Source organism: Saccopteryx bilineata, chromosome 1, assembly GCF_036850765.1.
Source record: "Saccopteryx bilineata isolate mSacBil1 chromosome 1, mSacBil1_pri_phased_curated, whole genome shotgun sequence".
Classification (NCBI taxonomy): Eukaryota; Metazoa; Chordata; class Mammalia; order Chiroptera; family Emballonuridae; genus Saccopteryx; species Saccopteryx bilineata.
The window spans coordinates 217,067,676-217,092,110 of NC_089490.1; the positions used below are offsets into that span (position 1 = coordinate 217,067,676).

Consider the following 24,435-nt stretch of genomic DNA (forward strand, 5'->3'; position numbering starts at 1 on the left):
TATCGCGGAAGTGAGTAGGGGGCGAGACCGAGTGAGATGTAGGTACTGCGTTTGCGCCTAGCGTGACGCTTTTTGAAGTTATGAGTGTATCATGAAAACAATAACAGCTTCCTGAAACCTTTCTGGGGCGGTAGTTTTGGGAACCCAAGTTTGGAATCCACAAGGATGTGTTATGCTGAGTACTTTTTCTTAAGCCTCAGAATCTAGGCCGAATTCGGCAAGCTCAGATCTCGTTCTCGAGGAGTCAGCCTTCCCTGAGTTCTCGCGTTATCGTCGGGGTGAGCCGTGAGCAGTCCAAACAGCCGGTATCTCGTAGAAGTTTTACCCGGCACCTCGGAGTCTGAAGCGGCGGCCGCGCCGAGGACCGAGCCTGACGCCGGCGGGCCCCGCCTGGGACCCTGGCAGCGATGGATGAGGACCTGCTTTTGGCGCTACGGCTTCAGGAGGAGTGGAATTTGCCGGTTTCGGAGGGCCCTCAGGCCCAGGAGCCCCTGTCCCTGGTGGACGAGTCCTGGGAGTTGGTGGATCCCACCCCGGATTTGCAGGCCTTGTTCATGCAGTTTAACGACCGGTTCTTCTGGGGCCAGCTGGAGGCCGTGGAGGTGAAGTGGAGCCGGCGAATGACCTTGTGAGTCCCGAGCTCCGCTGGGGAAGGGAGGCGGGCTGGCGGTTGTCCCGCAGGCTGACCGGGGTACCTCTTCTCCCGCCCGGACAGTCCCGAGGGCCGTTAAACGAGGGTCCGGGCTCGGCCCAGACGGCTCCTCCGGTGTACTCTCCCTTCTCTCAACTTGAAGAGAGCTGGTGGCCCACCCGCTGCGGCTTGACTTTTAACGGACGCTGAGGGAAGAGGGGTTCCTTTGAAATCTCACCTCATTTGAAAATAAGTTAACGCATTTCTGACTTGTGTTGTGGTGATGCCTTAGGGCCCAGGACGTGCTCTTCTGGGCCGTGGGGACACCAGCCCTGAGTAGTGAGCTCGGCGTTGGGGTCGGGCAGGGGCGTTCGCTTAGCTTCAGCCTCAGGGACGCCCCTCCAAGGATCCCTTTTCGGCTCGCTAATCTGAGAAATCCCGGTATGAAAGAACCTATTCCTGTATGTGAAAAAATATATTAAATTTAAGATGCGTTGCGTGCAATCTAAAAATAAGACTTGTAATTTCAGAGATGTGTTCGTGGAGAGCGCATCGTTGTCACCACAAAGTGACGCTGGTTTGTAGGGAGGAGATGGGAGCTACAGGATAGGGTTACCCATGAGCCGTTGCAGCCCGGCTAGGGGAAGGGAAGCCACTGCAGTTCACGTAGCTCCCTAACCGATGTGAAAAGCAAATCTTGTAACAAAGAGGTATACTTTCAAGAGAGCGGCCTGCCGTAGAGGTCTCTTAGTGAAAACTGCCCAAGAATGTAAAGTGTTCAATTTTTCATGTTTCCATTTTGTGTGTCTTTGGTAGATAACGCTTTTGTGGTGGCTGTCTTTCAGGTGCGCTGGGATATGCACCTACGAAGGGAAGGGTGGAATGTGTTCCATCCGCCTCAGTGAACCCCTTTTAAAGTTGAGACCAAGAAAGGATCTTGTGGAGGTACTTTTTGCATAAACCTGATTCTTAGCTCAATAATTTACAATTTCTTATTGATTTAGACTGCTGTGAATTGTGCTTGAAAAAAAATCAGTTTTCTTTTATTGCACACTTTGTGGGGCAAATAGTGCTTACCTTATATTTTCATAGTGCTTCAAAGTTGAAGGCTTTCAGGTGTAATATTTAATTTGAGACTTAGAACAATAATTTACAAACTTCAATATGTTACCCTCGTTTTCATAACTGAGGAAATTAAGGTTCAGAGAGGTTAAATTGTCAGGGACCAGCGTGGCTAGTAATTATCCAGGTCCTGAGTGAAGGTGCAGAATGAAAAAACAAACTCAGATTCAGGAGGTCTCTTTGCAACACCAAGATAGCTTGCAAAAAGCAGAAGCAAAGGTGTCCCCCCCCCCCTTTATTATATAGTGCAGAGCCATATGCAAATAAGGAAGTCTCCGATACAAAGTCACACATCTCCAAGGCAACCCAAGAATTCTCCCAAGTGCAGAAAACCCTCCACCCTGCATAACTGAAATCAACCAACATCAGAACAAACAGGGTGAGAGGAAGGGCATGTAAATTGCCTCTAGCAACTTAAGCAAGTGAGGTGGGGTGATGAGTACAAATACTCAGCTTCATAGCCAATGTGGAGATGTGGGGAAAGAACTTAACCTTTGGCTAAGCCTTAAATTGCAAGGGCTTTGCCATATTGCAGTCCCCTACATTAAATAAATGGTTTAAGTTGCATATTTAGAAACAGAGAAAAACTTGCTAATGAGACACAAATTTTGATTCTCTTCTGTTCCCCACATGGTGCTGCACTCCCAGAACACTCAGCTGAGCTGGCACAACAAACCAGTGTGAAGGTACCCTTCATATCTGGAGGTAGAAACTCTTAGATTGCCTTTAGTTGAGTCTAGTATATATGCCCAGAATTCCCCATGATGCACTTAGAGTGACTTTTCTGTCCCCAATTTTATCACTGGAAATGTAAGCACAGAAGAGTGGTGGAGGTTGGATGGAAAATATGTTAAAAAACATGCTGGGAAATATAAAGGATGTTGTTTTTAAGGATAATAAGAGGTAATGAGTTTCATAACAAAGAATATATTTAACACTACTGAACTGCATGTTTAAAAATGGTTAAGCTGGACAACATGGCGGGAGTGGTGCTGGGGAGGGTGAGGCAGAGGTGGCAAAACTGCGGTGGAGCAGAACTGTAGCTGCTTCCCCTCGAGTTCACTCCACAGAGCGGCTAATGCAAGGAGTTCCCTGGGTCCTGTTCACTTCAGTGCTGACCAGCCCACCCACCTATGTGGAGCCTTTCTGCAGGCCTCCTCTACCTTTGTGGGAACCTGTGACTTGGGGTCCATCAGGCAGGAGATGAAAACCCTCTCGTGCTGGTGTTGCATATCCCAGAGGAAGAGAAAAAGAGGGACCTCGTTCAGTCTTGAGACCTGTGGGCTCAGCCCCAAGTCACCAAGAACCCCTCTTCTCAGAGAATCAAGGCAGCTCCTGCTTTTTCTCCCCTTGATCAGTGGTTCCAAGCCTTTCTGTTATCATGGCCCCTTTTTGTTGTATATATGTCCTCTTGCTCCTTGCATTTTTATCTGCCCAACAGTACCAATAAAGTAACTATTCACTTTTCCCTTTCCAAGTTAACAGAGATGTCTACAGCTGAGTATACAATAAAATCAAATGTCTTAGTGATTCCTATGATGTTCTCAACAGCCAGTCAGGGCTTCTGATCAGCCTGAGATTATCAGTATGACCACAATGGTGGATAAACTTTCAGCAAGTAAGCAAAAAAAAAAAAAAAAAAAAAAAGGTTTAGTTGGTAAATTTTGTTACCTTTTCTTTTTTTTACCACTAGTTTTAAAAAAGGTAAGTAGCTGAGAAATCTAAAATGATACAACAGATATACTTGATTTAAAAAAAGATGAAGTGTAGAAAAGAAAGGCTCTTAACATGAATAATTTTTGGCAAAACTTACTTTCTCTAAAACTAAGAGACTTTTAGCAGAACTTACTTTTTCTCTGAAAAGACTCTTTATTCCTGGCCTTGAGGCTAGTGGCCTTGGGCTAGCTTTGCAAAGTTGCAAGTACAAATATTGATCGACTTAAGACCTATGCAACTTTGGACCATTCGACTTTACGACCACAATTGCTAGCCACGACTGCTCTGTGTCTGGCAGCCCAAGCGTTGCCCAGCTTGGCGTATGACAGTGTGGACCAGCTTCCGGCAGCACTACCATCTTCGTGTGCACTGTTTCAACTGTTATCCTAGACTCGGTACAGCAATTTGTGTTTTGTGTCTTGAATATTTTTCATCAAACCCCTCCCAAGATGTCTACCAAGAGGAAATTGTCTTTGCAAATATTAAGCCAGTTGTACTGGTAATGCAGTGTTTTACTTAAACCTGACGAATATAAAAATAAGAAAAACAAAATGGTGTAGAGATGATACAAATGGCATAAAATGAAAAAAGAAAATTATGATATATAACAATAATGAAAGAAAATTATGATAAATATGACTTGAAGATTTTTATAACATCATTTCACAGTACTGTACATTTAGCCTACTCAACTTACGACCAAATCGTGTTACGATCCGTCTGTCGGAACCAATCGTGGTCATAAGTCGAGCACTAGCTGTATTCTCAGAATGTTTCTCCCTGAATTAACCCTACAAATCAGGGGTAGTCAACCTTTTTATACCTACCGCCCACTTTTGTATCTCTGTTAATAGTAAAATTTTCTAACCACCCACCGGTTCCACAGTAATGGTGATTTATAAAGTAGGGAAGTAACTTTATAAAATTTATAAAGCAGAGTTACAGCAAGTTAAAGCATATAATAATAATTACTTACCAAGTACTTTATGTCAGATTTTTGCTAAGTTTGGCAGAATAAATCTTTATAAAACAACTTTACTATAGTTAAATCTATCTTTTTTTTAATTACTTACCAAGTACTTTATGTCAGATTTTTGCTAAGTTTGGCAGAATAAATCTTTATAAAACAACTTTACTATAGTTAAATCTATCTTTTTTTTAATTACTTACCAAGTACTTTATGTCAGATTTTTGCTAAGTTTGGCAGAATAAATCTTTATAAAACAACTTTGCTATAGTTAAATCTATCTTTTTTTTATAGTTTGGTTGCTCCGCTACCGCCCACCATGAAAGCTGGAACGCCCACTAATGGGCAGTAGGGACCAGGTTGACTTCCACTGCTATAGATAAACATTGTAAGAAAGCTTGTTTCACTGATTTGTTTTACTGCAATGCTTTCTCGCCTCCCTATTCCTCAATCAGTATGTAATTCTACCTATAAAACCTAACTCCAAACTGTGTTCCCTGCTGCATTGATTTGAATGACTTAGGTCTCCATGCGGTCGGTGCAGCTGGTTAAAGACTCCCTAATTTGGTTGATTGTGTGGCAAGACATTTGTTTCTCGCTGTTCTGATACAACAAAGGGAATAAATGAAAAGAGGCCAGTGAAAGAGAAAGGTAGGCATAAACACAATATCAGTAATTATATTAAATATAAATGGACAAAACAGTCTAGTTAAAGACATGGAATGACACTAGATTAAAAGAGACACACTTAGAGACTTATCTTAAATGTAAAAGGATAAAAAGACATTTTTAAAACTCTTAACAGAAAGCTATTAGTGTCAGACTAAAGATTTTAAGGGAAGATGTTTCACTAGGAAAAAGAGACATTTTATAATAATAAAATTATTAAATAAAAATACCCTGAAAACCTTAAGTAATAATGACTCTAAAAATAATAACATAGTTTTAAACTACATGAAGCATAAATTAGAAGAATCAAAAAGAAAAAATCTACAACAGTTGCAGGTAACTCAGTAAGCAGGAAAAAAAATAGTAAACATAAGACAATGTGATTAACCAATTCGACCTTACGAGGAGCCCTAATTGGAAGAGTAATTCTTTGTTAAATATGTTTTATGTTAATTAAATGAACACATGAAAAAAAATTTAAGGTAATAGGTGAGAGGAGAATGGAAAATGTGTAGTAGTGCTGTCAAGTGAGCCTTTGCTATTGGAGGAAAGTTACAGCATCCAATCAGGGTAAGAAGGAGAGAGGAGCAGTGGGACTAAACGAAAGTGAGGCCATTACATTTATGCCACATTCAGGACCAGAAGTAATTGATTTGGCCTGAGGTAGCAGTGGTGGGAAATAGAGATGTTTTGGAACCTTGTTGTGTAGAGCCTTCAAATTAACATAAATGAGGAAAATGGTAGATATATAAAAACAGAAATGTTCACAGTGGTGCCATGTATCATTTTCAAGATGTGTTTAAATTGAACCAAAAGGCCTGACCTGTCGTGGCGCAGTGGGATAAAGCGTCGACCTGGAACACTGAGGTCGCCGGTTCGAAACCTTGGGCTTGCCTGGTCAAGGCACATATGGGAGTTGATGCTTCCTGCTCCTCCCCCTTCTCTCTCTCTCTCTGTCTCTCTCTCTCACTCCTCTCTCTCTAAAAAAAAAAAAAAAATCAATCAATAAATTGAACCAAAAAAAAAATCAGGAACCTAAATTTGTTCCTCCTTTGTAAGAAGTTATTTCAGAATGTTGAGAAACATGAAATGTACCTTTGAATTTGAGTCTCAATAGAGTGGCATTTACTTGAAAAGATAAAATTTATTTAATCAGAGATAGAGTTGATAATTTTATTTTTTTAATTTATAAAAAGGTATACTTTTGAAGACCTTTATGATTTTTACTTTTAAAAAATGTATTTGTAATTTTTAGACCAAATTATGAAACAGCAGCATTAAATGCTTTTGTTAATTTTGCACCTAAATTTCTCCAGTCTTGGTGTGGAATGCAGTAGGCTTATTTGCATGCTTTAACATTTTACATTGAAACAATGTACTCAGTAGGTTTTTCCAAATCATTTCATGGAAATCTTTTTCATTCTTTTTTATGGCTGCATACATTTCCATTATGTGGACATACCATAGTTCATTCACTAAGGCCCCAATTGCTAATTTCCTGTCTTTTGTCTGCCACAGTGAAAATACCGTTTCATATTAGTCTGGGTTTTGCTGGGTGAAAGGATAAATGTATTTGTTATTTTGTTAGATATTACCACATTCTCCATAGGGGCATGCTCTCCATTGATATGGAGGAATGTTTATTTTACTTAGCTTTACTGCTGGTGTCAAACTTTTTATTTTTATTTTATTTAAGTAACTCTTATCAAGAGTTTTACTGATCTTGATAAGCAAAAAGTGGTATACTGGCCCTGGCCGGTTGGCTCAGCGGTAGAGCGTCGGCCTAGCGTGCGGAGGACCCGGGTTCGATTCCCGGCCAGGGCACATAGGAGAAGCGCCCATTTGCTTCTCCACCCCTCTGCCGCGCCTTCCTCTCTGTCTCTCTCTTCCCCTCCCGCAGCCAAGGCTCCATTGGAGCAAAAGATGGCCCGGGCGCTGGGGATGGCTCTGTGGCCTCTGCCCCAGGCGCTAGAGTGGCTCTGGTCGCAATATGGCGACACCCAGGAGGGTCGCAACATGGCGACGCCCAGGATGGGCAGAGCATCGCCCCCTGGTGGGCAGAGCGTCGCCCCCTGGTGGGCGTGCCGGGTGGATCCCGGTCGGGCGCATGCGGGAGTCAGTCTGACTGTCTCTTCCTGTTTCCAGCTTCAGAAAAATGGAAAAAAAAAAAAAAAAAAAAAAAAAAAAAAGTGGTATACTAGTGTAGTATAAATTTGCATTTGTTTTTATAAAGAAAGTTGACCATTTTTTCATGTATATAGGTTGTATATATATATATATATATTTTTGTGAACTGTCTGACCTTGGCCCATTTAAAAATTAGATTGTTTGCCATTTTCCAGTTGGCTTTAGGAGCTCTTTCTATTTTAGGAATTTATAGCCTGTAAGGTGAGTTGCACATATATATTTTTAAATTTGTTCACTTAAGTCATGGTGTTTTTCCCCCATAAAGAATTAAACATTTTTATGTAGTGAATTCATTGATTGTTTCTTCTGGATTTTGATTAATAGATAAAAAGGCTTTCCTGGAACGGTTCCTAACCTGGGATCTCTAGAGCTTCAGAATGTCCATGCAAAGTTTGGTGCATGTATATTTGTGCATGTGTGTTTATATTAAGTTTCCTAAAAAGATAGTTCATGACTTCGATTAGCTTCTAAAAGGGGTCTGTGAGCCAAAGAAGGTTAAGACTCCAGATAGGGTAAGAAAATGCTGTTTTGTTTCAAAAGCACCATAAATTAATTTGATTGTGTTCTGTTTCAGACCCTCTTGCATGAAATGATACATGCCTATTTATTCGTCACAAATAATGATAAAGACCGGGAGGGGCATGGTCCCGAGTTCTGTAAACATATGCATCGCATCAATCACCTAACTGGAGCCCATATAACGGTATATGAAGCCACACACGTTTGTGACAGTAGTTAATTCATTCAATAATTCCTGGGATTTGGTTAAAAACAGTACTGGGTAGAAACAAATATGGGGGTCCTCGGGTTACGACACAGTTCGGTTCCTAAGACAGTGACTTGATGTAAGTTGAAACACACCCTAGCCTAACACAAACAGAACACTTGTGCTTTTAACAGTCCAGAATGGCATAGGTAAGCATACTGGGGACGCAGCTCCCAAAGTCACACCCCGCGTTACCATGTATTCCGCTGTGTGCAACAAAACTAGTTTGCTCACATAGTCCATAAGTATGACGCTCACGGCATCAGCCGAAACATTCACGCCTCAGTTTTCTTAAGTTTTTATGGGAGTGAGCATTGTGAACTCTAAACATCATATGTTGAGACTGTTGTAACCCAAGAACTCCCTGTACTATCTTGGAGGATTTTGCCCAGCAAGTCAGATGCTGATGGCTGGTCTAGCAGAACCAGAGTAGAGTGTCAGTTGAGCAGCTGTATTCAACGCCTCTGACTACATTTAGGGCAAAAATTTCATGGAAGGTTACCTCAGACCTGCCTTTCCTCTCTTCAAGGCTGTTATATTTGTCTCTGCCTCGTTTCCTTACTGTAGTCTCCCCCTTCAGTCCACCTGAGTTCTACCATTTTGTGTCATTCCCTTCCTCAGAAGTCATCTTTGATTCCTATTCTGGCATAACATTGTAGGAGGCAGAGCCTGGGGTCCAAAAAGCACGAGGGGTCAGACTGCTTGGGTTCAGATGCTGGTTATTACCTGTGGGGCCTGTTCAACTCTTCTCAATTTACTGATGTGTAAGATGAGGATGATAGCAATACCTGTCTATTGTGAGGATTAAAGGAGAAAATGTATTCAAAACATTTTAGCACAGTTTGAGTCCTAATTAAATATTAGTTGTTTTTAGTGTTACCAATTCATTTTATCAAATAACCTTTCTGTTCCTTTTTTCTTACCTCCCACAATCGCTCTGCTTAGATCTTTTGTTTCTGACTGAACTTTGCTCCTCAGCACCTTTCCTCAAATCCTTCCCTGAAATATGCCTCTTATGTTTTCTGTCAGCATACTCCTCATCTTTCCAGTGGTTGTCACTGCTCTGGTCTCGAAATCTCAGCAGATACCGAACCTCCATGGATTTTATTCCACTGACACACCTCTAACACAGGGTGGCTCTTACTCCTCTTTCCAGACCTCTTTTGTGATGTTTAATGTAGCTAGTGCCCCTACAGGGGCTTAACAGACTTTGAACTAAAGTGAACAGAACATTCATTCCTCCATAGATTAAATTCTTTGGTATTTTGGGTAGTTCTTTCCTTTAAAAGGCAATGGAGCCTGACGAAGCGGAGGCACAGTGGATAGAGCATTGGACTGGGACACAGAGGACCCAGATTCGAAACCCCAAGGTCACCAGCTTGAGCACGGGCTTGTCGGGCTTGAGTGCAGGGTCACTGGCTGGAGCCCAAAGGTTGCTGGCTTAAGCAAGGGGTCACTCGGTCTACTGCAGCCCCCTGGTCAAGGCACATATGAGAAAGCAATCAATAAACAATTAAGGAGACTAAGGAGCCATAACAAAGAATTGATGTGTCTTATCTCTCTCCTTTCATAGCTGTCTGTCCCTTTCTCTGTCTCTCTCTGTCTCTATCACACACACACACAAAAAGGAGGCCAGTATGAGGGAAAATGATAAGTGCTTACCCTCAATACATTTTTGTCTAGCTGTCGGTGGCTGCTTACATCAACATCAAGAAAGTGGCTTGAGTTAAAAAACAATTATGTAAAATTCAGGTTAGCAAAAGAATTATGGAGCTACCAGTATAAAAGACTTCTAGTTACTTCATTTGAATTTGCACTTTAAGCAGAGACCCAGTATACTTCCTGTTGTTCAGCAAGATAGGATATATTCTTTTATCTTGGATACCTGTGTGTTTTATGTAGGAGAGGTTTGATCAAGTGGACAACTTTGCTTTTTCAGGTTACTTCCTGTTATAACAAACTCCACAGGGCACCCAGTTGCACTTTGTGGAACAATTTTGTTTTGGTGACTTTTTAACAATAAAAAGTCACATCCCCAGACTGTAGGAGTTAGAGAAGTTGGAAGCAGAACAGATCCAATTCCCGGACTTTTGGGTCATGGAACTAGTAAGCAGAGTCCTCAACATGAGAGAAGGACAGGTCTTATATACCTCTGTCCACAAGCCCTTGTCCGCCAGTTTCTTCTGTACCTAATAGAATGCACATTGTTTGTATGCTTGCTTGCCAAGCTATAGAATTTGCTTATGATGGAGAGAGGGTATAAAATTACTTAACTGGCCTGACCAGGTGGTGGCGCAGTGGATAGAGCGTTGGACTGGGATGCAGAGGACCCAGGTTCGAGACCCCGAGGTTGCCAGCTTGAGTACGGGCTCATCTGGTTTGAGCAAAAGCTCACCAGCTTGAACCCAAGGTCGCTGGCTCAAGCAAGGGGATACTTGGTCTGCTGAAGGCCCGCGGTCGAGGCACAAAGCAATCAATGAACAAGTAAGGTCTCGCAACAAAAAACTGATGATTGATGCTTCTCATTTCTCTCCATTCCTGTCTGTCCCTGTCTCTCTCTCTCTGACTCTGTCCCTGTAAAAAAAAACAAACAAAAAAACCTGTAGAGTTATATAGAAAGCTTAGCATTCTATCCCACAAAGGGAATTTATTAAAAAGTTAAATGTCTTTGGTTAAAAAAAAAAAGATTTCATATATAGATATGTTTTATCTTCCACAAATACATAGTAATTTCCACTGAGAAGACAGGAGAAAAGGTACTCATAGTCATGAGGAGAATCAGTTTTTAAAAGATTTTTATTTATTGATTTTTAGAGAGAGAGATTAAGAGAGAGACATCAACTTCTAGTTGCTTCACTTTAATTGTTCATTGGTTGCTTCTCGTGTATGCCATGACCAGGCAAGCCCAGGTTTCAAACCTGCAACCTCAGCGTTCCATGTCAACACTTGATCCACTGTGCCGCCACAGGTCGGGCTGGAAAGTTTTGTTGTTTTTTTCTTTTAAAGATGCTTCTATATGTTTTTTAAATTGTTAACATGCCTACTCAGTGCTAAAATCTTTCTGTCAACCAGATATACCACACTTTCCATGATGAAGTGGATGAGTACCGCCAGCACTGGTGGCGTTGTGACGGGTCCTGTCAGTTCAGAAAGCCCTATTATGGCTACGTCAAGCGTGCTACCAACAGGGCCCCCTCTGCTCATGACTACTGGTGGGCCAAGCACCAGAACACCTGTGGAGGCACGTACATAAAAATCAAGGAACCAGAGAACTACTCAAAAAAGGGCAAAGGAAAGACAAAACTAATAGCAACAGAGAATAAAGGTAACTTTGTGTATATTCTTCCAGCTACAGTGTAAGACAGTACTGTCATTTAGAGAATTGGTATTAAGCGAAGCCTAAGGAGCCTGACCAGGCAGTGGCACAGTTAATAAGAGCGTCGGACTGGGACATGGAGGACCCGGGTTCGAAACCCCAAGGCCGCCAGTTTTGAGTGTGGGCTCACCCAGCTTGAGCGTGGGGTTGCTGGCTTGAGCAAGGGGTCACTTGCTCTGCTGTGCCCCGCTCCCCTATCAAGGCACATATGAGAAAGCAAGCAGTGAACAATTAAGATGCTGCAACAAAGAATTGATGCTTTTCGTCTCTCTCCCTTCCTGTCTGTCCTTATTTGTCCCTCTCTCTGACTCTGTCCAAAAAAAAAAAAAAAAAAAGTGGTAGAAGTCTAAGGATTGTTTCTAGATGTTTTTAAGTGTGGGCGTAAAAAGAAAAATCCTATACATGAAATGATGGTAGAAAAATATACTTTGCTCTGTGTAGATGGAAGTAAAAGTAGAAGTAGTTTCCACTAAGAATATTTGAGGATCAAGTCTTTTTCCCTGTCTTGATTCAGTGAGTCATTAGGAAACAGAAGGCAAAAGGATTGTCAAAATTAAAACAATAATTCAAGTAACAATGCCCGGAATGTAAATCATTACTACACCCATTCCTATCAGTTGGATTCTATCCAGGTGACTTCTGTTGATGTATGTACTTCCATTGGGAGAAGAATGGGGAAAGGATATGACATGCGTATGCTAGTGTTATATCCTCAGGATTTATCCCTTTCCTATGAAGTTCAGAGTCACTCCCTCTTGAAGAAGTAACCAGGTTACTAAAGTTAATGCTTCTTCCCTTGGGAAGTTGTTGATTCGATGTGATAAGACCCAGGAACGTCAGCTGTATTTCCCAAATCTGAAATGTTAGGATGAGCTATAGAAAAATTTATGTGGAAAGATTATGTCCCCATTGTTGTGAGGAGGAGAATGCTGTGGAATATTTTTTCCTCCTGGAACTAAAAGAATTCTAAGCAACTTTCAAGGTAAAGTTATGTTGCTGTTAGTCTTTGCAAAATAGAACGCCTTATCTAAATATGAGCATGTATTTGTCCTTTATGTTCTTTCAGTACCAGAGCTCTTGTCTTTCTTTCCTTAATGGATCTAAGTTAGAATGAAATAATATTGCTTCATTTTGAAAAACTCTAGTTTGCCTGACCTGTGGTGGCACAGTGGATAAAGCGTCAACCTGGAAACACTGAGGTTGCCGGTTCAAAACCCTGGCTTGCCTGGTCAAGGCACATATGGGAGTTGATGCTTCCTGCTCCTCCCCCTTCTCTCTCTCTCTCTCCCCCTCTCCCTCCCTCCCTCCCCCCCCCCTCTAAAATGAAAAAAAAGAAAAGAAAAACTCTAGTTTGGCCTAATATTTGTTTCTGTCTTAACTTCAAGTCATGGAAAAATATGGTTTGCCTCTTTTGCAGATAAACCTAACCAAGTTGTGCCATTTAGTGGGAACGGACACGTTCTAGAAGAAACAAACAATTCACCTCCTTCTGGAAAGTTGACCACTTCATGTGCTGTTAATAAAACCCAAGATCTTTTCATTCAAGACCATTCAACAACTGCTGTAAGACTGAATTCTAAAATTGATGTGAACTTTGAACAGAATGGTTCAAGGAAAAAAACTTCTCTCGTCTCCCCTGTTCTTAACACTAGTCACCAAAACGTCTTAAGTAACTATTTTCCTAGAGTGTTAGTCGCCAATCAAAAGGCTTTCAGAAGTGTGACTGGATCTCCAACAAAAAGCCTAATAGTTGGTGACATCAGTAAAAATTCCATCTCTTCTAGTTCTCAAAGAAGGACTTCGTCTTCTAAGGTAGCCCTAAGAAATTCTTTAAAAGGAGTGGAATCGACATCTGTGGCTGCATTCCATGGTGTGAGTGGGTCTGAAAATGAATTCTCCAGTAAACGGCCCAGGCTAGAAGACAAGACTGGTTTTGACAATTTTTTCATCAAGAAAGAGAAAATACAACGTGGTGATAATGATCCAACATGTAGTTCACGTCCTGCAACTGCAACTCAGGATTCCAGCAGTTCATCCAGTCAGAGCAAGAGAGTTAATTGTCCTGTTTGTCAGAGTGAAGTTTTGGAGTCTCAGATTAATGAGCACTTAGATTTGTGCCTTGAGGATGATGGTACCAAGGTTAAAGGCAGAAAAAATCTTTGAAAAAAGATAGGTCTCACATACCACCTCACTAATACTGTCAGTCACTCAGGAAGTTCTGGTTAACACTGAGATGTGCAGGGTCTCGTAACATATGCAGAGTGTTCTATATATAGTGACATTGCAATGAGAAACATTTGTCTAAAGGTGCTGTATTCATGTGTACTGCTGCCTTATGTGTACTGTTGCCCAGTTTGTTCCACATGTTTACATGCATACTTTTCAGATACCTTTGTTCTTTCTTGCTCTTAAAGATTTTTAAATTAGTTAATCCTTTATTTGCATACTTACTTCAAAATATTTAGTGAGGAATATTTGGTTAAATTTAATATTTATTTTAAAACTCATTTCCCATATGTTTAAAGTTATAATGTCAGGCATATTGACTAAAAATACAATTGGGAGTATAAAGTAAGTTAGTTGTGTGAAGATACTCGAAATATTTTAAAAAAATTTTTCCTCTCAGAAAATACATTTTATGTATTTTAAAGAGTTTTATTTCTCTGGTTTACTTAAGTGACAGCTTTTAGGTTAAACAGATACAGTAAAACAAATTTCTTTTGGAGTGTTACTATTAACAAATAGCTGCTATAATTCTGTAGATCAGTTTAGTTCTTTTCTCAAAATTTAGCAAAATGAGTGGCTAAAAGTTGGTGCTAAGTAGCTAGTATGTACAACACAGCCAAGTTGCCTAGTTTATATAACAATGGGACATTATTTGAAAAGTGTTGTGACTCTTTAAGCCAAAGTTGATACATTATAATAAAAGGAATACCATTTGTTCATTTAAAAATTATTTTTTTATTCTTTTTCATCTTATAGCACTTATAGCAAAGGGACACACATAACTTTTATCAGTTTATCTCATGTCTACACCTCCAGAATGGCATATTCCCGAGACTTTAGTTCACAAGTTTGTGTTTTCTTAACTTCAGTGCATCATGACTTGTAAATACATAAGGTGCAGGGATCTTACTTGTGACACTGGCTGAACAGACCAGTTTCAGTAGAAGGTGTCCTCATGGGTGCCTCTATCTGGCCAATACCCACAACCCCTAAAAGGTAACCAGTTTTTTTCTCTGTCATCACGGGTTAGTTTTAATTGCATAAAGTACTGCATTGCTATATGTAGTGCAAGTTCATTTTTTTCCATTGCTCTATAGTATTTGGGTGAATATGCCAAAATTTATAGATCCATTCCAATATTAATGTTAATGGATATCTAAATTATTTTCAGTTGGAGCTGGCTATTATGAATAATGCTAAGAATATTCTTGTCATTTCTCTTGAGCATATACTCAGGGTTGGAACACAGGTTATATTTAAGCTAGCCTTAGTAAATACTGCTAGTTTACGCTCTTACCATAGTGTATGAGTTTCAGTTGTCCAATTGTTAACACCATAGTTCTCTATGTTGCCCAGAGAACCCATCAAAATACTTCACATTTTAGCCTGTCTGTTTGAGAGTTTAGAAGTTTTTATGTTTAAGTATGAAGTTGAATAAGTGTTTAATAAATATAGATGATGTAAAATGTATTATGTGAATATATGCAGTTACACTTTCATAGAGGATTATTTCTCCAATTCAGTTTAACAAATTTTGTACAGTTAAACATTTTTGAGCCAAAACTGCAAGGTTCTGGGGCAGCTAGGTAAATATGACAGTCCATGTCCTCCAGTAGCTTTACAGTCTCCTCAGGAGCTATAGGGGTGTAGCTATAAGGGAGACAAAGTAGATTAAGTGCTAGCACAGGTTTCTTCTAGGTGCTGGGGGAATTTGAGGATGATCAGGACAGCCTAGGTCTTCAGGGAAGGTTTTGGAAGGAGAGAACACTGAGTTGCTCTTGGGTGAGTCGGGTTGGCTTGGCAAGAAGGACCTTCCAAAGAGAAGAAACACAGAAAAGACAAGGAAACAGACCACCCATTCTCCTGGGAACACTAGGCTCTTCCAAAGGACAGTATAAAATGGGGGGGTGAAATGGCAGTAGAGATTGCAAGTGGGCAGATGTAGCTAAGGAGAATTTTGAGTGTAAGGGCCCTATCTTACATCCAGTCTGTGTGGTCCCTGATAATACACATGGGCTGGTTCAGGTGGGTGGTGCTCTGAGGACCGGACAGGTTTGTAAGAACCTGTGAAGTATTTTGATGGGTTCTCTGGGGCAACATAGAGAACTAGGAAAGAAAGGCATTGGAAGGGATGGAGAGAGGATGGGCTGCAGAAGTATTCAGGTGTAAATTCAGGAGTTTGTTATAAAGTATTGCAATCTGAGGGTTACAGAGACACCAGCCAGGTTACAGCAGGAATCTGAGGAGTTTATTAATTAGCCAGCTAGCTAGCTACATGGGGTCCCAAATCACGTAGGCTTACAGTTCTCAGCCTTTTATACAAAATCGAAGTACTGGTTGGGGTGGCTAAGGAGGGAGAGCATGTATACAATAGTCAATTACTAACAAGCTTTCAACATTTAGCTATAGGATCTATTAAAAGCATTCTCACACATCAAGACCAAAGATAACACAGTAGTGATAACTGTTTTACATACCCGGCAAAGACATTCCCGGACCTTCTAGTGTACCCGTCCCTGTCACCACAAGAGTGGGAAATGAAATGGTTAGCTTAGGATAAGGAGAGAAGCTAAATGAAATTAACTGTGCTAAAAGTGTTGGGGCTACTTATTAGGAAACCTGGTAAGCTAGTCCCCGCTTGTTTAGTGTTCAAGTTTTATACGTATAAAGAATTTCAGAAGGGATGATTATTAGAAAGCATATAAAATGTTACAGAATGCGGGTTTTTCAGGCAAGGGGAGTGGGCTCGTGATCCCTTTGTCTAGAGGTATGTGTCACCCTCATGACTCCCAGGAGGGGAGGAAGGAATTTTTAATTAAGATATGTAAACATGCCTGACCTATGGTGGCGCAGTGGATAAAGCATCAACCTGGAAATGCTGAGGTCGCAGGTTCAAAACCCTGGGCTTGCCTGGTCAAGGCACATATGGGAGTTGATGCTTCCAGTTCCTCCCTCCTTCTCTTTCTCTCTCCTCTCTAAAAATGAATAAAAAAAAATTAAAAAAAAAAAAGAAGATATGTAAACATTGTCTCCTAAAGGCTCTTAAGGAAGAGGAATAGGAAGTTTTCAGGTAAGTTTTATCTTTGCTGTCTAGCAAGTGGCCTCATATAGTTAAATTATGGTTAGTTACTAACTTTTGCCCCTTTAATCTCTTTCTCTAGGGTTCTTTTTTCCAGGAAGGAGGGGTAAGGGGGCCTGACTCTTCCTTTTAAAATATTGTTAACAATTTTTGCAATTCCTTGGCACCTTATCACAAGTTTTAAGGGATCATGGAAATAGGTTAGCTCAGGAGAAAATTAAAATGTGGAATTAAATAAGCCTTCACTTAAATCTGCTAAAAACTTGAGAAAACTTGCACACCAAAAATTCTGTTACTCCCCAATCTGAGTTACTTACTGTATTATATCAAAGAAATAGTTTTCTGTTCTACTGATTTAGGTTTTTCCCTTTGAAATCAAATTTCTTACCCTAAAAACAGAGCTGGTGATTCTGGGTCCAACCTTTTTAAGTGCCATTGCCCTTCATTTTGGATAGATGAGTATACTTTATTTCAAAAATTTAGAGTCAAGGTTAAACATTTTCTAGCAAAACTCTACATTTAGATTTATGTTTGGTCTTGATAAAACTTACCTTACTCGTCCAATGTTCCAAAGTCAGAGACTAGCCCTCCCGCTGAAGCCGATAGGATTTTTAAGTCAATTACAATGTCAAAGTGAAACAGCCACTGCTTCTTGGCAAACTTGGTGCCCAGCTGTGACCCTGCGCTTAAGGCATGTTCAGTATCTAAACTCACCAGGTTGCTGGAAGAACAAAGCTAAACTCTGTAGTTTGTCTTTATTGAGCAGCAATGGTTTTTGTCCTTGAGGCTATTGATTTTTTAGCAATCTGTTGATTGCTAAAAAATCCAGCATATCCACCAAATGAAGTGAAACTCTAATATACAATAATTATTACAGATTAAATTGCCCAGGGAGTGGAAACTAATAGAAAAGAATGCCATGTGGAGTCAGCTCTGGTTTGCTTTTATTTTATTTTTGCTGCAAAAAGCTTTATTGTTTCCATTTGGTCCAATACACGGGAGCTTTTCTTTTTTCTAACATTCCACTAGAATATCAGAAGTTATATGATTACATACTTCATACCACATGAAATAAGAAGTAAAAGACTTAAGTGCCTCTGGAATCATATCATTAGTAAAGTTTACAATGTTGTATATTGTGACAGAAACAAGCTCCAGTTTGCTTTCTTCATGCTGGTGCTAAACCTATCATGAGATTTACCCTCTTGTTTACTGAGCACCAGGTGGCGCTCTTGGCAAGTTAAATTTCTGTAATATACCCCAGCGCAAAGTAAATTCAAAAGGATGAGAAAATCTTGCCACCAACCGTAAATGCCAGTTCTGGTTAATAGAAAGGACAGGTTATGATCTCAAGTCCTGTGAAAGGGTACACAGCAAGCCAAGAGTGTGTGCTTGCTCAAAGGACTCATCTTCGGGGTACCCTCACTCCCTACATTTTTATCTCAACTTTCCTTCTGAACACTAACGTGAGTCTTGTGCAAGAATGCAACTGGTACTCACATATAGCAAAACATGGTAATTCCCAACAGAAGTCTTCCAGACAAGGCAAGACCTAAATACCTTTCCACTGTTCCTGAAATTGAGTACTTTTCCTTTCAGTGTATCACTGCTCTGTATCCTCTAAATTAGTCTGAAAGCTTCCTAGCACATACATAATGTCCTTTTCCCCTTCATTAGAAGTCTAATACAACAAGGAGAAGAAGCCTCTCAGATTCTTGGTGTTGAGAATGAAATGGCTAGGCATTTCTGAAGTTCCATTGTTAATCTGCTTTTGCAAAAGCACCTTAAGGAACACTGACTCTTCTCCACAGATAGCTCTCCGAAGAATCAAAGTTGGTATATTTTCAAGATGGATTACTCTTTGTTTGTTTGTTTTTTTTTAAGTTCTTTTTTTATTTTATTTTTTACTTTTATTTATTCATTTTAGAGAGGAGAGAGAGAGACAGAGAGGAGAGAGAGACAGGGGGGTGGAGCTGGAAGCATCAACTCCCATATGTGCCTTGACCAGGCAAGCCAGGGTTTTGAACCGGCGACCTCAGCATTTCCAGGTCGACGCTTTATCCACTGCGCCACCACAGGTCAGGCTGGATTACTCTTAAGACAAAAACTCCACATTATAAGCATTCCTTGCAAAGTACATACAGTTGGCTCTTGAACACAGGTTTGAACAGTGCAGGTCCACTCAGATGTGGATTTTTAAAAAATAAATATTGTCAATGTATTTTCCTTGTGATTTAAATTTTTTTCTCTAGCTTACTTTAAGAATACAGTACATAATACATACATACAAAATATGTTAGTCAATTGTTTGTTATTGGTAAGGCTTCCAGTCAACAGGCTAATGAGTAGTTGTTCTGGTGGAGTCAAGTTACCTGTCATTTTTTTTTGCTGTGTGGCCGGGGATTTGTGCCTCTACCCCCCTGCATTGTTCATGGGCAAACAGCATATGAAAATCTGCTTCAACATGAAAATGGGGAAGGTATTGATTTTACAAAAGTTTCCTCACAAGTTTTTTATGTACTTGTATACATAAACCAATTCAAATTTAAATATAACTTTATATTTATGTTATATATTTATAAAATTTTAGAGAACAAAAGTGAGCTCTTGGATTAAAACCCAATAGCAGAGATGAAACCTCTGCTGGGAGAACTAGAGATAGAAATGGTTTTCAGTAATTCATCTATAAATTAAGACACGCCCACATATACTTGTTCAGTTTTGCATTCTTTTTTTTTTTTTGTATTTTTCTGAAGCTGGAAATGGGGAGAGACAGTCAGACAGACTCCTGCATGTGCCCGACCGGGATCCACCTGGCATGCCCACCAGGGGCGATGCTCTGCTCCTCCGGGGCCTCGCTCTGCCGAGACCAGAGCCACTCTAGCGCCTGGGGCAGAGGCCAAGGAGCCATCCCCAGCGCCCGGGCCATCCCTGCTCCAATGGAGCCTTGGCTGTGGGAGGGGAAGAGAGACAGAGAGGAAGGAGGGGGCGTGGAGAAGCAAATGGGCGCTTCTCCTATGTGCCCTGGCCGGGAATCGAACCCGGGTCCCCCGCACGCCAGGCCGACGCTCTACTGCTGAGCCAACCGGCCAGGGCCAGTTTTGCATTCTTAACACCAGATATTCAAATGGCCATCTTCAACAGGATCCACAAAACTGCAGGCTAGCTTCCTGATATGTCTGAGTCATCATGTTGTGTATTTGTAGGTCGCTCACCTCTGCGCTGAACAGCACGTCACTGCGTAAGCATGCCAGAGTGAGTGTGTGTGCGTGTTCTTTCCCTGTTTTGAACTCTTGGCTGTTTTCCTATTTTGTCATGCCCTTCATTATATTTTCAAGTGAATCTATTCTTTTTTGGGTACCTTCTAATTTAATGTTGAGATAATTTTTTTTTCATTTCTGTGCTTAGTTACATCCACTATTTGTTTTACAGCTTCCCATAACTTGTTTTCCTTTTGGTCCATTTATTGATACTGCATTTCTTTCAGGTGTTAATTTTTATTTCTGCAATGTCCTGCTGAAGGTATTTAATTCAGACTGGGTATTGTTCCAATTCTCTTCTGCCTGTAGGTGACAAAAGAATTTTCCTAAGCTGTAATTCTCTCATCACTGGTGTCTTCTTAGCATAGTATTTATAAATGTCTTCTTCCTTTCTGACTTGCAAATGCAGTTGGTTTTATGGAGACTGTGTGGCTTCTGGGGTTTCTTTCTTTGTTTTTGTATTTTTATTTATTTTTTATTTTTTTATTTTTCTGAAGTTGGAAACAGGGAGGTAGTCAGATAGACTCCCGCATGCGCCTGACCAGATCCACCCAGCATGCCCACCAGGGGGCGATGCTCTGCTGCAACCAGAGCCATTCCAGTGCCTGAGGCAGAGGCCATAGAGCCATCCTCAGCGCCTGGGCCAACTTTGCTCCAATGGAGCCTCGGCTGCGGGAGGGGAAGAGAGACAGAGAGGAAGGAGAAGGAGAGGGGTGGAGAAGCAGATGGGTACTTCTCCTGTGTGCCCTGGCCAGGAATAGAACCCAGGACTCCTGCACGCCAGGCTGACGCTCTACCACTGAACCAACTGGCCAGGGCTGGCTTCTGAATCAAGAGTGTTCTCTTCGTTGGGACAGTGACATGCAGAATTTCTGAGATAACACTTTTCTTTGTGGGGTGGAGGGGCTGGAGTCTTTTCTGAGTTTGTTTCGTTTGTTTTGTTTTTTAAATCCTTCTTTCACTTTGTCATCAAGCCTTCTGGAGATATCTTCCCCTGTCCCAGAAAGGCTGGTATGTCCCCAAAAGGCTACCTGCAATCTCAGGAACTTTCAAACTTCCTCTTCTGGATGCACTGGTATCAGATTAATCAGTGTTTCCTTCACTCGGAGTGGGGTCCCTGTCATCCCCCCCCCCACACCATATAATGCCACCGCCAGGCCTCTACGGCGCTCAACGCTTCTCCAGTCTCTGCCTGGCTCCAGTACATGAGTTGATGCCGGCTCTAGTTTCAGATGCCTATTCCTCTGCTTTCATAGAAGGAGAGCTTTTTTTCTGTGTCTCAGTTACATTGCAGGGACAGGTGGGAAGGCGGCTTTGTTCTCCTTGTCTGTCCAGTGTTGGGAAGACTATGAAAAAGATTCAGACTTAAGCAGCTGCCAATATTTACTGGAAAAACAAAAGCCAAGTATCTCCCCTTAAATATGAACACACATGTAAGAATTACCAGACATGAGGAAAACTAACATGGAAGACAAAAATTAAAACAAGCAGGTTAAATACTATATCCATGAAATGAAACAGGCTGTTATATATGTTTATAAAATTTTAGATAACAAAAGTGAGCTCTTGGATTTAAAACCTAATAGCAGACATGAAACCCCTGCTGGGAGAACTAGAAAATGGATGTTTTCCAAAATAAAGGACACAGACACATAGTAACTAAAGAGACACAACAAGCTCCAAACTGCAGATATTCCAGAAAGAGCAGAGAGAATGGAGAGAAATAATGTTAACAATTGAAGAAAATGTCCCCAGATGTAAAAACACAAACAGGAGGAACTTCCAGTTCCCATGCCTAGCATGGTAGCTGTGAGCACAGGCACACACTTACAAACACAGTAACACTACAGCGCCCTGGGGACAAAGAAAGATTCTACCAGGGCCCAGAGAAGAAGGTTTCATATAAAGCATGAGGAGTAGGAAGGGCTTCAGACGGCTCAGCACCCACGCTGGAATGTAGAAGCAGTAAAGCAATGCCTTCAGAATTCTGAAGGAACATTCCCAAGTTAGAATTCGAAACTCAGACAAATTACCAATTGAGAGTAAAACAAAGACATTGCTCTCAGAAAATTTATCACCCACACTCTTTCACAGGTAGTGAAGGACATACTTCACCAAACTGAGGAAGTAAACCCAGAAAGAGAAAGTATGGGATCCAGGAAACACAAACAAGATCCACCGTGATGAAGTGATCTCCAGAACAATGGGGAAAGGGGATCTAAGGAAGACAGCTGTGGAGGCAACACAACAGGCCATCACTCCACAAAGCTGCAGGTTAGAGACCACAGGGAAAAAAGGAAGAATCAAGGCATTCAGGAAAAAAAGACATGGAAGAAAAGTCATCATGGTTTACTCTTGTCTCAGCTTTGAATGGCATAGTCTATTTACCTGGTATTAAACTAAGTCACACATAATTATGTAAGGAAGCTCAGGGGCTGGGACATGTGCTTGCATGAGTGGTAGGGGTGGTGAAGGAGGGCTGGATATAAACCCCTGCACTTGTTCTCCATGTTGGGAAGTTAGAGATGACGCCTAACACTGAAAAATCAAGATGCAGCAATGTAATGATGTTACTTAGAACTGGGCAAACACCCAAAGAATCACTTTGGCAGCACATACACTAAAATTGGAATGATAGAGACCAGCATGGCCCGTACACAAAGATGACACGCAAATTTGTGAAGCGTTCCATGTTTTTAAAAAGTCAATTCTCTGATCCTGATCTAATTTCAAATGGAGATCAAATGGAGATAAAGTTTGCTCTGCTTGCTTTGTGTGTTGAGAGAAAAATGTAAGGGTATTTTAAACTTTATTTAAATTTTATTTTTTTTAGATTTGATTTTTTTTTTTAGAAAGAGAGAGGAAGGGAGGGCGAGGCAGGCAGACAGACACATCAATCTGTTCCTCTATGTGCCTGGATTGGAGATTGAACCGCCAATCTTTGTGTATTGGGACAATGCTCTCCAGCCGGGGCAATTTAAGGTTATTTTATAGAACACCACAGAAATAATAATCTTGGCAGAAAGTCTTAATCTCAATGCAAAGGAGAATTTATCCCATAACCTTTATGACACCTTACTCAGTTCAAGTATCCACTTGATAAAAAGCCCTAGCTGCCCGTAGCCATGCAGCCCCGCCCCCCATCCTGGGAAATGGTCTCTGGTTCTGGCCTCATAAGTTGAGACCACGCCCTTGATAGACGTCATTTGTCCCATAGTACATTCTTGAACACTGCCATATTTAAGGTAAATTAACTTGCTGGTGATCATGAAAAGAATCAGCATTAAAACCAAGACCAGAATCTGAGAAACATAACCCGGACCTCAGATGTCCAAACAACTATCCCTGAAGCAATGAAGACTGGGTATTGTAAATATCTATAAACAACTGAAAAGAATCCGATGTACAATTATATTATTAAAAACATGGTATAAATATGTACCACTGCAGTCCATGGCTGGAACACAGGTCTCATTCCTAGACCATGAGATTTTGGGAAATCTGTCCGTCATTTAGATCTCTTGCACCTCTATAAGTCTGGAGCTACTGTGCTTATTTTCAGATGAAAAAGGCCTCCAGGTCACACAGTTAGGTGGCCGGGCCAGAACTAAACAGATCTGTCAATTCTGTCTGTGCTCTTTTTACTATGTTACTAACTTAGTCTTCATCTCTAACTCATTTGCTCTCTCCTTAATTCACCCAGCTATGTATGTTTCAGCACAATTTTCCAAATGCCCTAAGATAAGTTGGAAAATAAAACTACCACACCAAAAAGTATTTGAATAACAGATAAATGAACATGTACTCTGATCTCACATGGTAAGAGATCATATAGTTTAGTCTGTGACCACACAGATTAACTTTCTTGTACACAGAGCAGGACGCCTGACAATGGGAGAGAAATGCCTTTGCCATCCTTCCGCAGCAGAGCGGTGATACAGCATGCTCAGGAGCCTGAGTGTTAAGAGTCATTTTAAAAATCCTATTTAAAGGCCTGACCTCTGGTGGCGCAGTGGATAAAGCGTCAACCTGGGAACACTGAGGTTGCCGGTTCAAAACCCTGCACTTGTCTGGTCAAGGCACATATGGGAGTTGATGCTTCCTGCTCCTCCCTCCTTTCTCTCTCTCTCTCTCTCCCTCCTCTCTAAAAAATGAATAAATAAATAAATAAAATTAAAAAAAAAAAAAATCCTATTAAAAGGGACAGAATCCAAATGATGAGAATCCAAACACAGAGCTGATAGACCCCAAAGGCAGTCCTATCCACCCCAGGATGCCTTTCCCACTGCTGGGCTCCGTCCTGTGTGTACTGTTCTCTCTCCCCTTTTATCATTTATAAAAAGCAACAGCCAACGCTCTGGGCTCAGCCAGAGATGTGGGATAGAAGAGCACAGTATCTGATGAAAGGGCCCACTAAGAAAGTCAATATATGATTA

General features: G+C 41.0%; 1 protein-coding gene and 1 pseudogene across 3 annotated transcripts; both read left to right on the forward strand.

The window, feature by feature from the left end:
- On the forward strand, positions 1-24,133 carry SPRTN (SprT-like N-terminal domain). Of its 3 annotated transcripts, XM_066236087.1 has the most exons (5): positions 1-628; positions 1,477-1,576; positions 7,867-7,995; positions 11,131-11,383; positions 12,852-15,230. In XM_066236087.1, exons 1-5 carry the CDS (start codon positions 408-410, stop codon positions 13,595-13,597), a joined length of 1,449 nt encoding a protein of 482 aa, XP_066092184.1. In that variant the 5' UTR covers positions 1-407; the 3' UTR covers positions 13,598-15,230. The 3 variants fall into 3 exon arrangements, with proteins under 3 accessions (XP_066092184.1, XP_066092191.1, XP_066092199.1); XM_066236094.1 differs by lacking the exon at positions 7,867-7,995 and having other exon boundaries at positions 12,852-24,133; XM_066236102.1 differs by lacking the exons at positions 7,867-7,995; positions 12,852-15,230 and having other exon boundaries at positions 11,131-11,418.
- On the forward strand, positions 22,600-22,697 carry LOC136321716 (U6 spliceosomal RNA; annotated as a pseudogene).
- Positions 24,134-24,435: the final 302 nt, after the last annotated feature.

Coding starts and splice junctions, on each gene's coding strand:
- SPRTN (XM_066236087.1), top strand. CDS start 408: ATGGATGAGGACCTGCTTTTGGCGCTACGGCTTCAGGAGGAGTGGAAT. Junction 629..1,476: donor TGGAGCCGGCGAATGACCTT/GTGAGTCCCGAG, acceptor GCTGTCTTTCAG/GTGCGCTGGGATATGCACCT. Junction 11,384..12,851: donor AATAGCAACAGAGAATAAAG/GTAACTTTGTGT, acceptor CCTCTTTTGCAG/ATAAACCTAACCAAGTTGTG.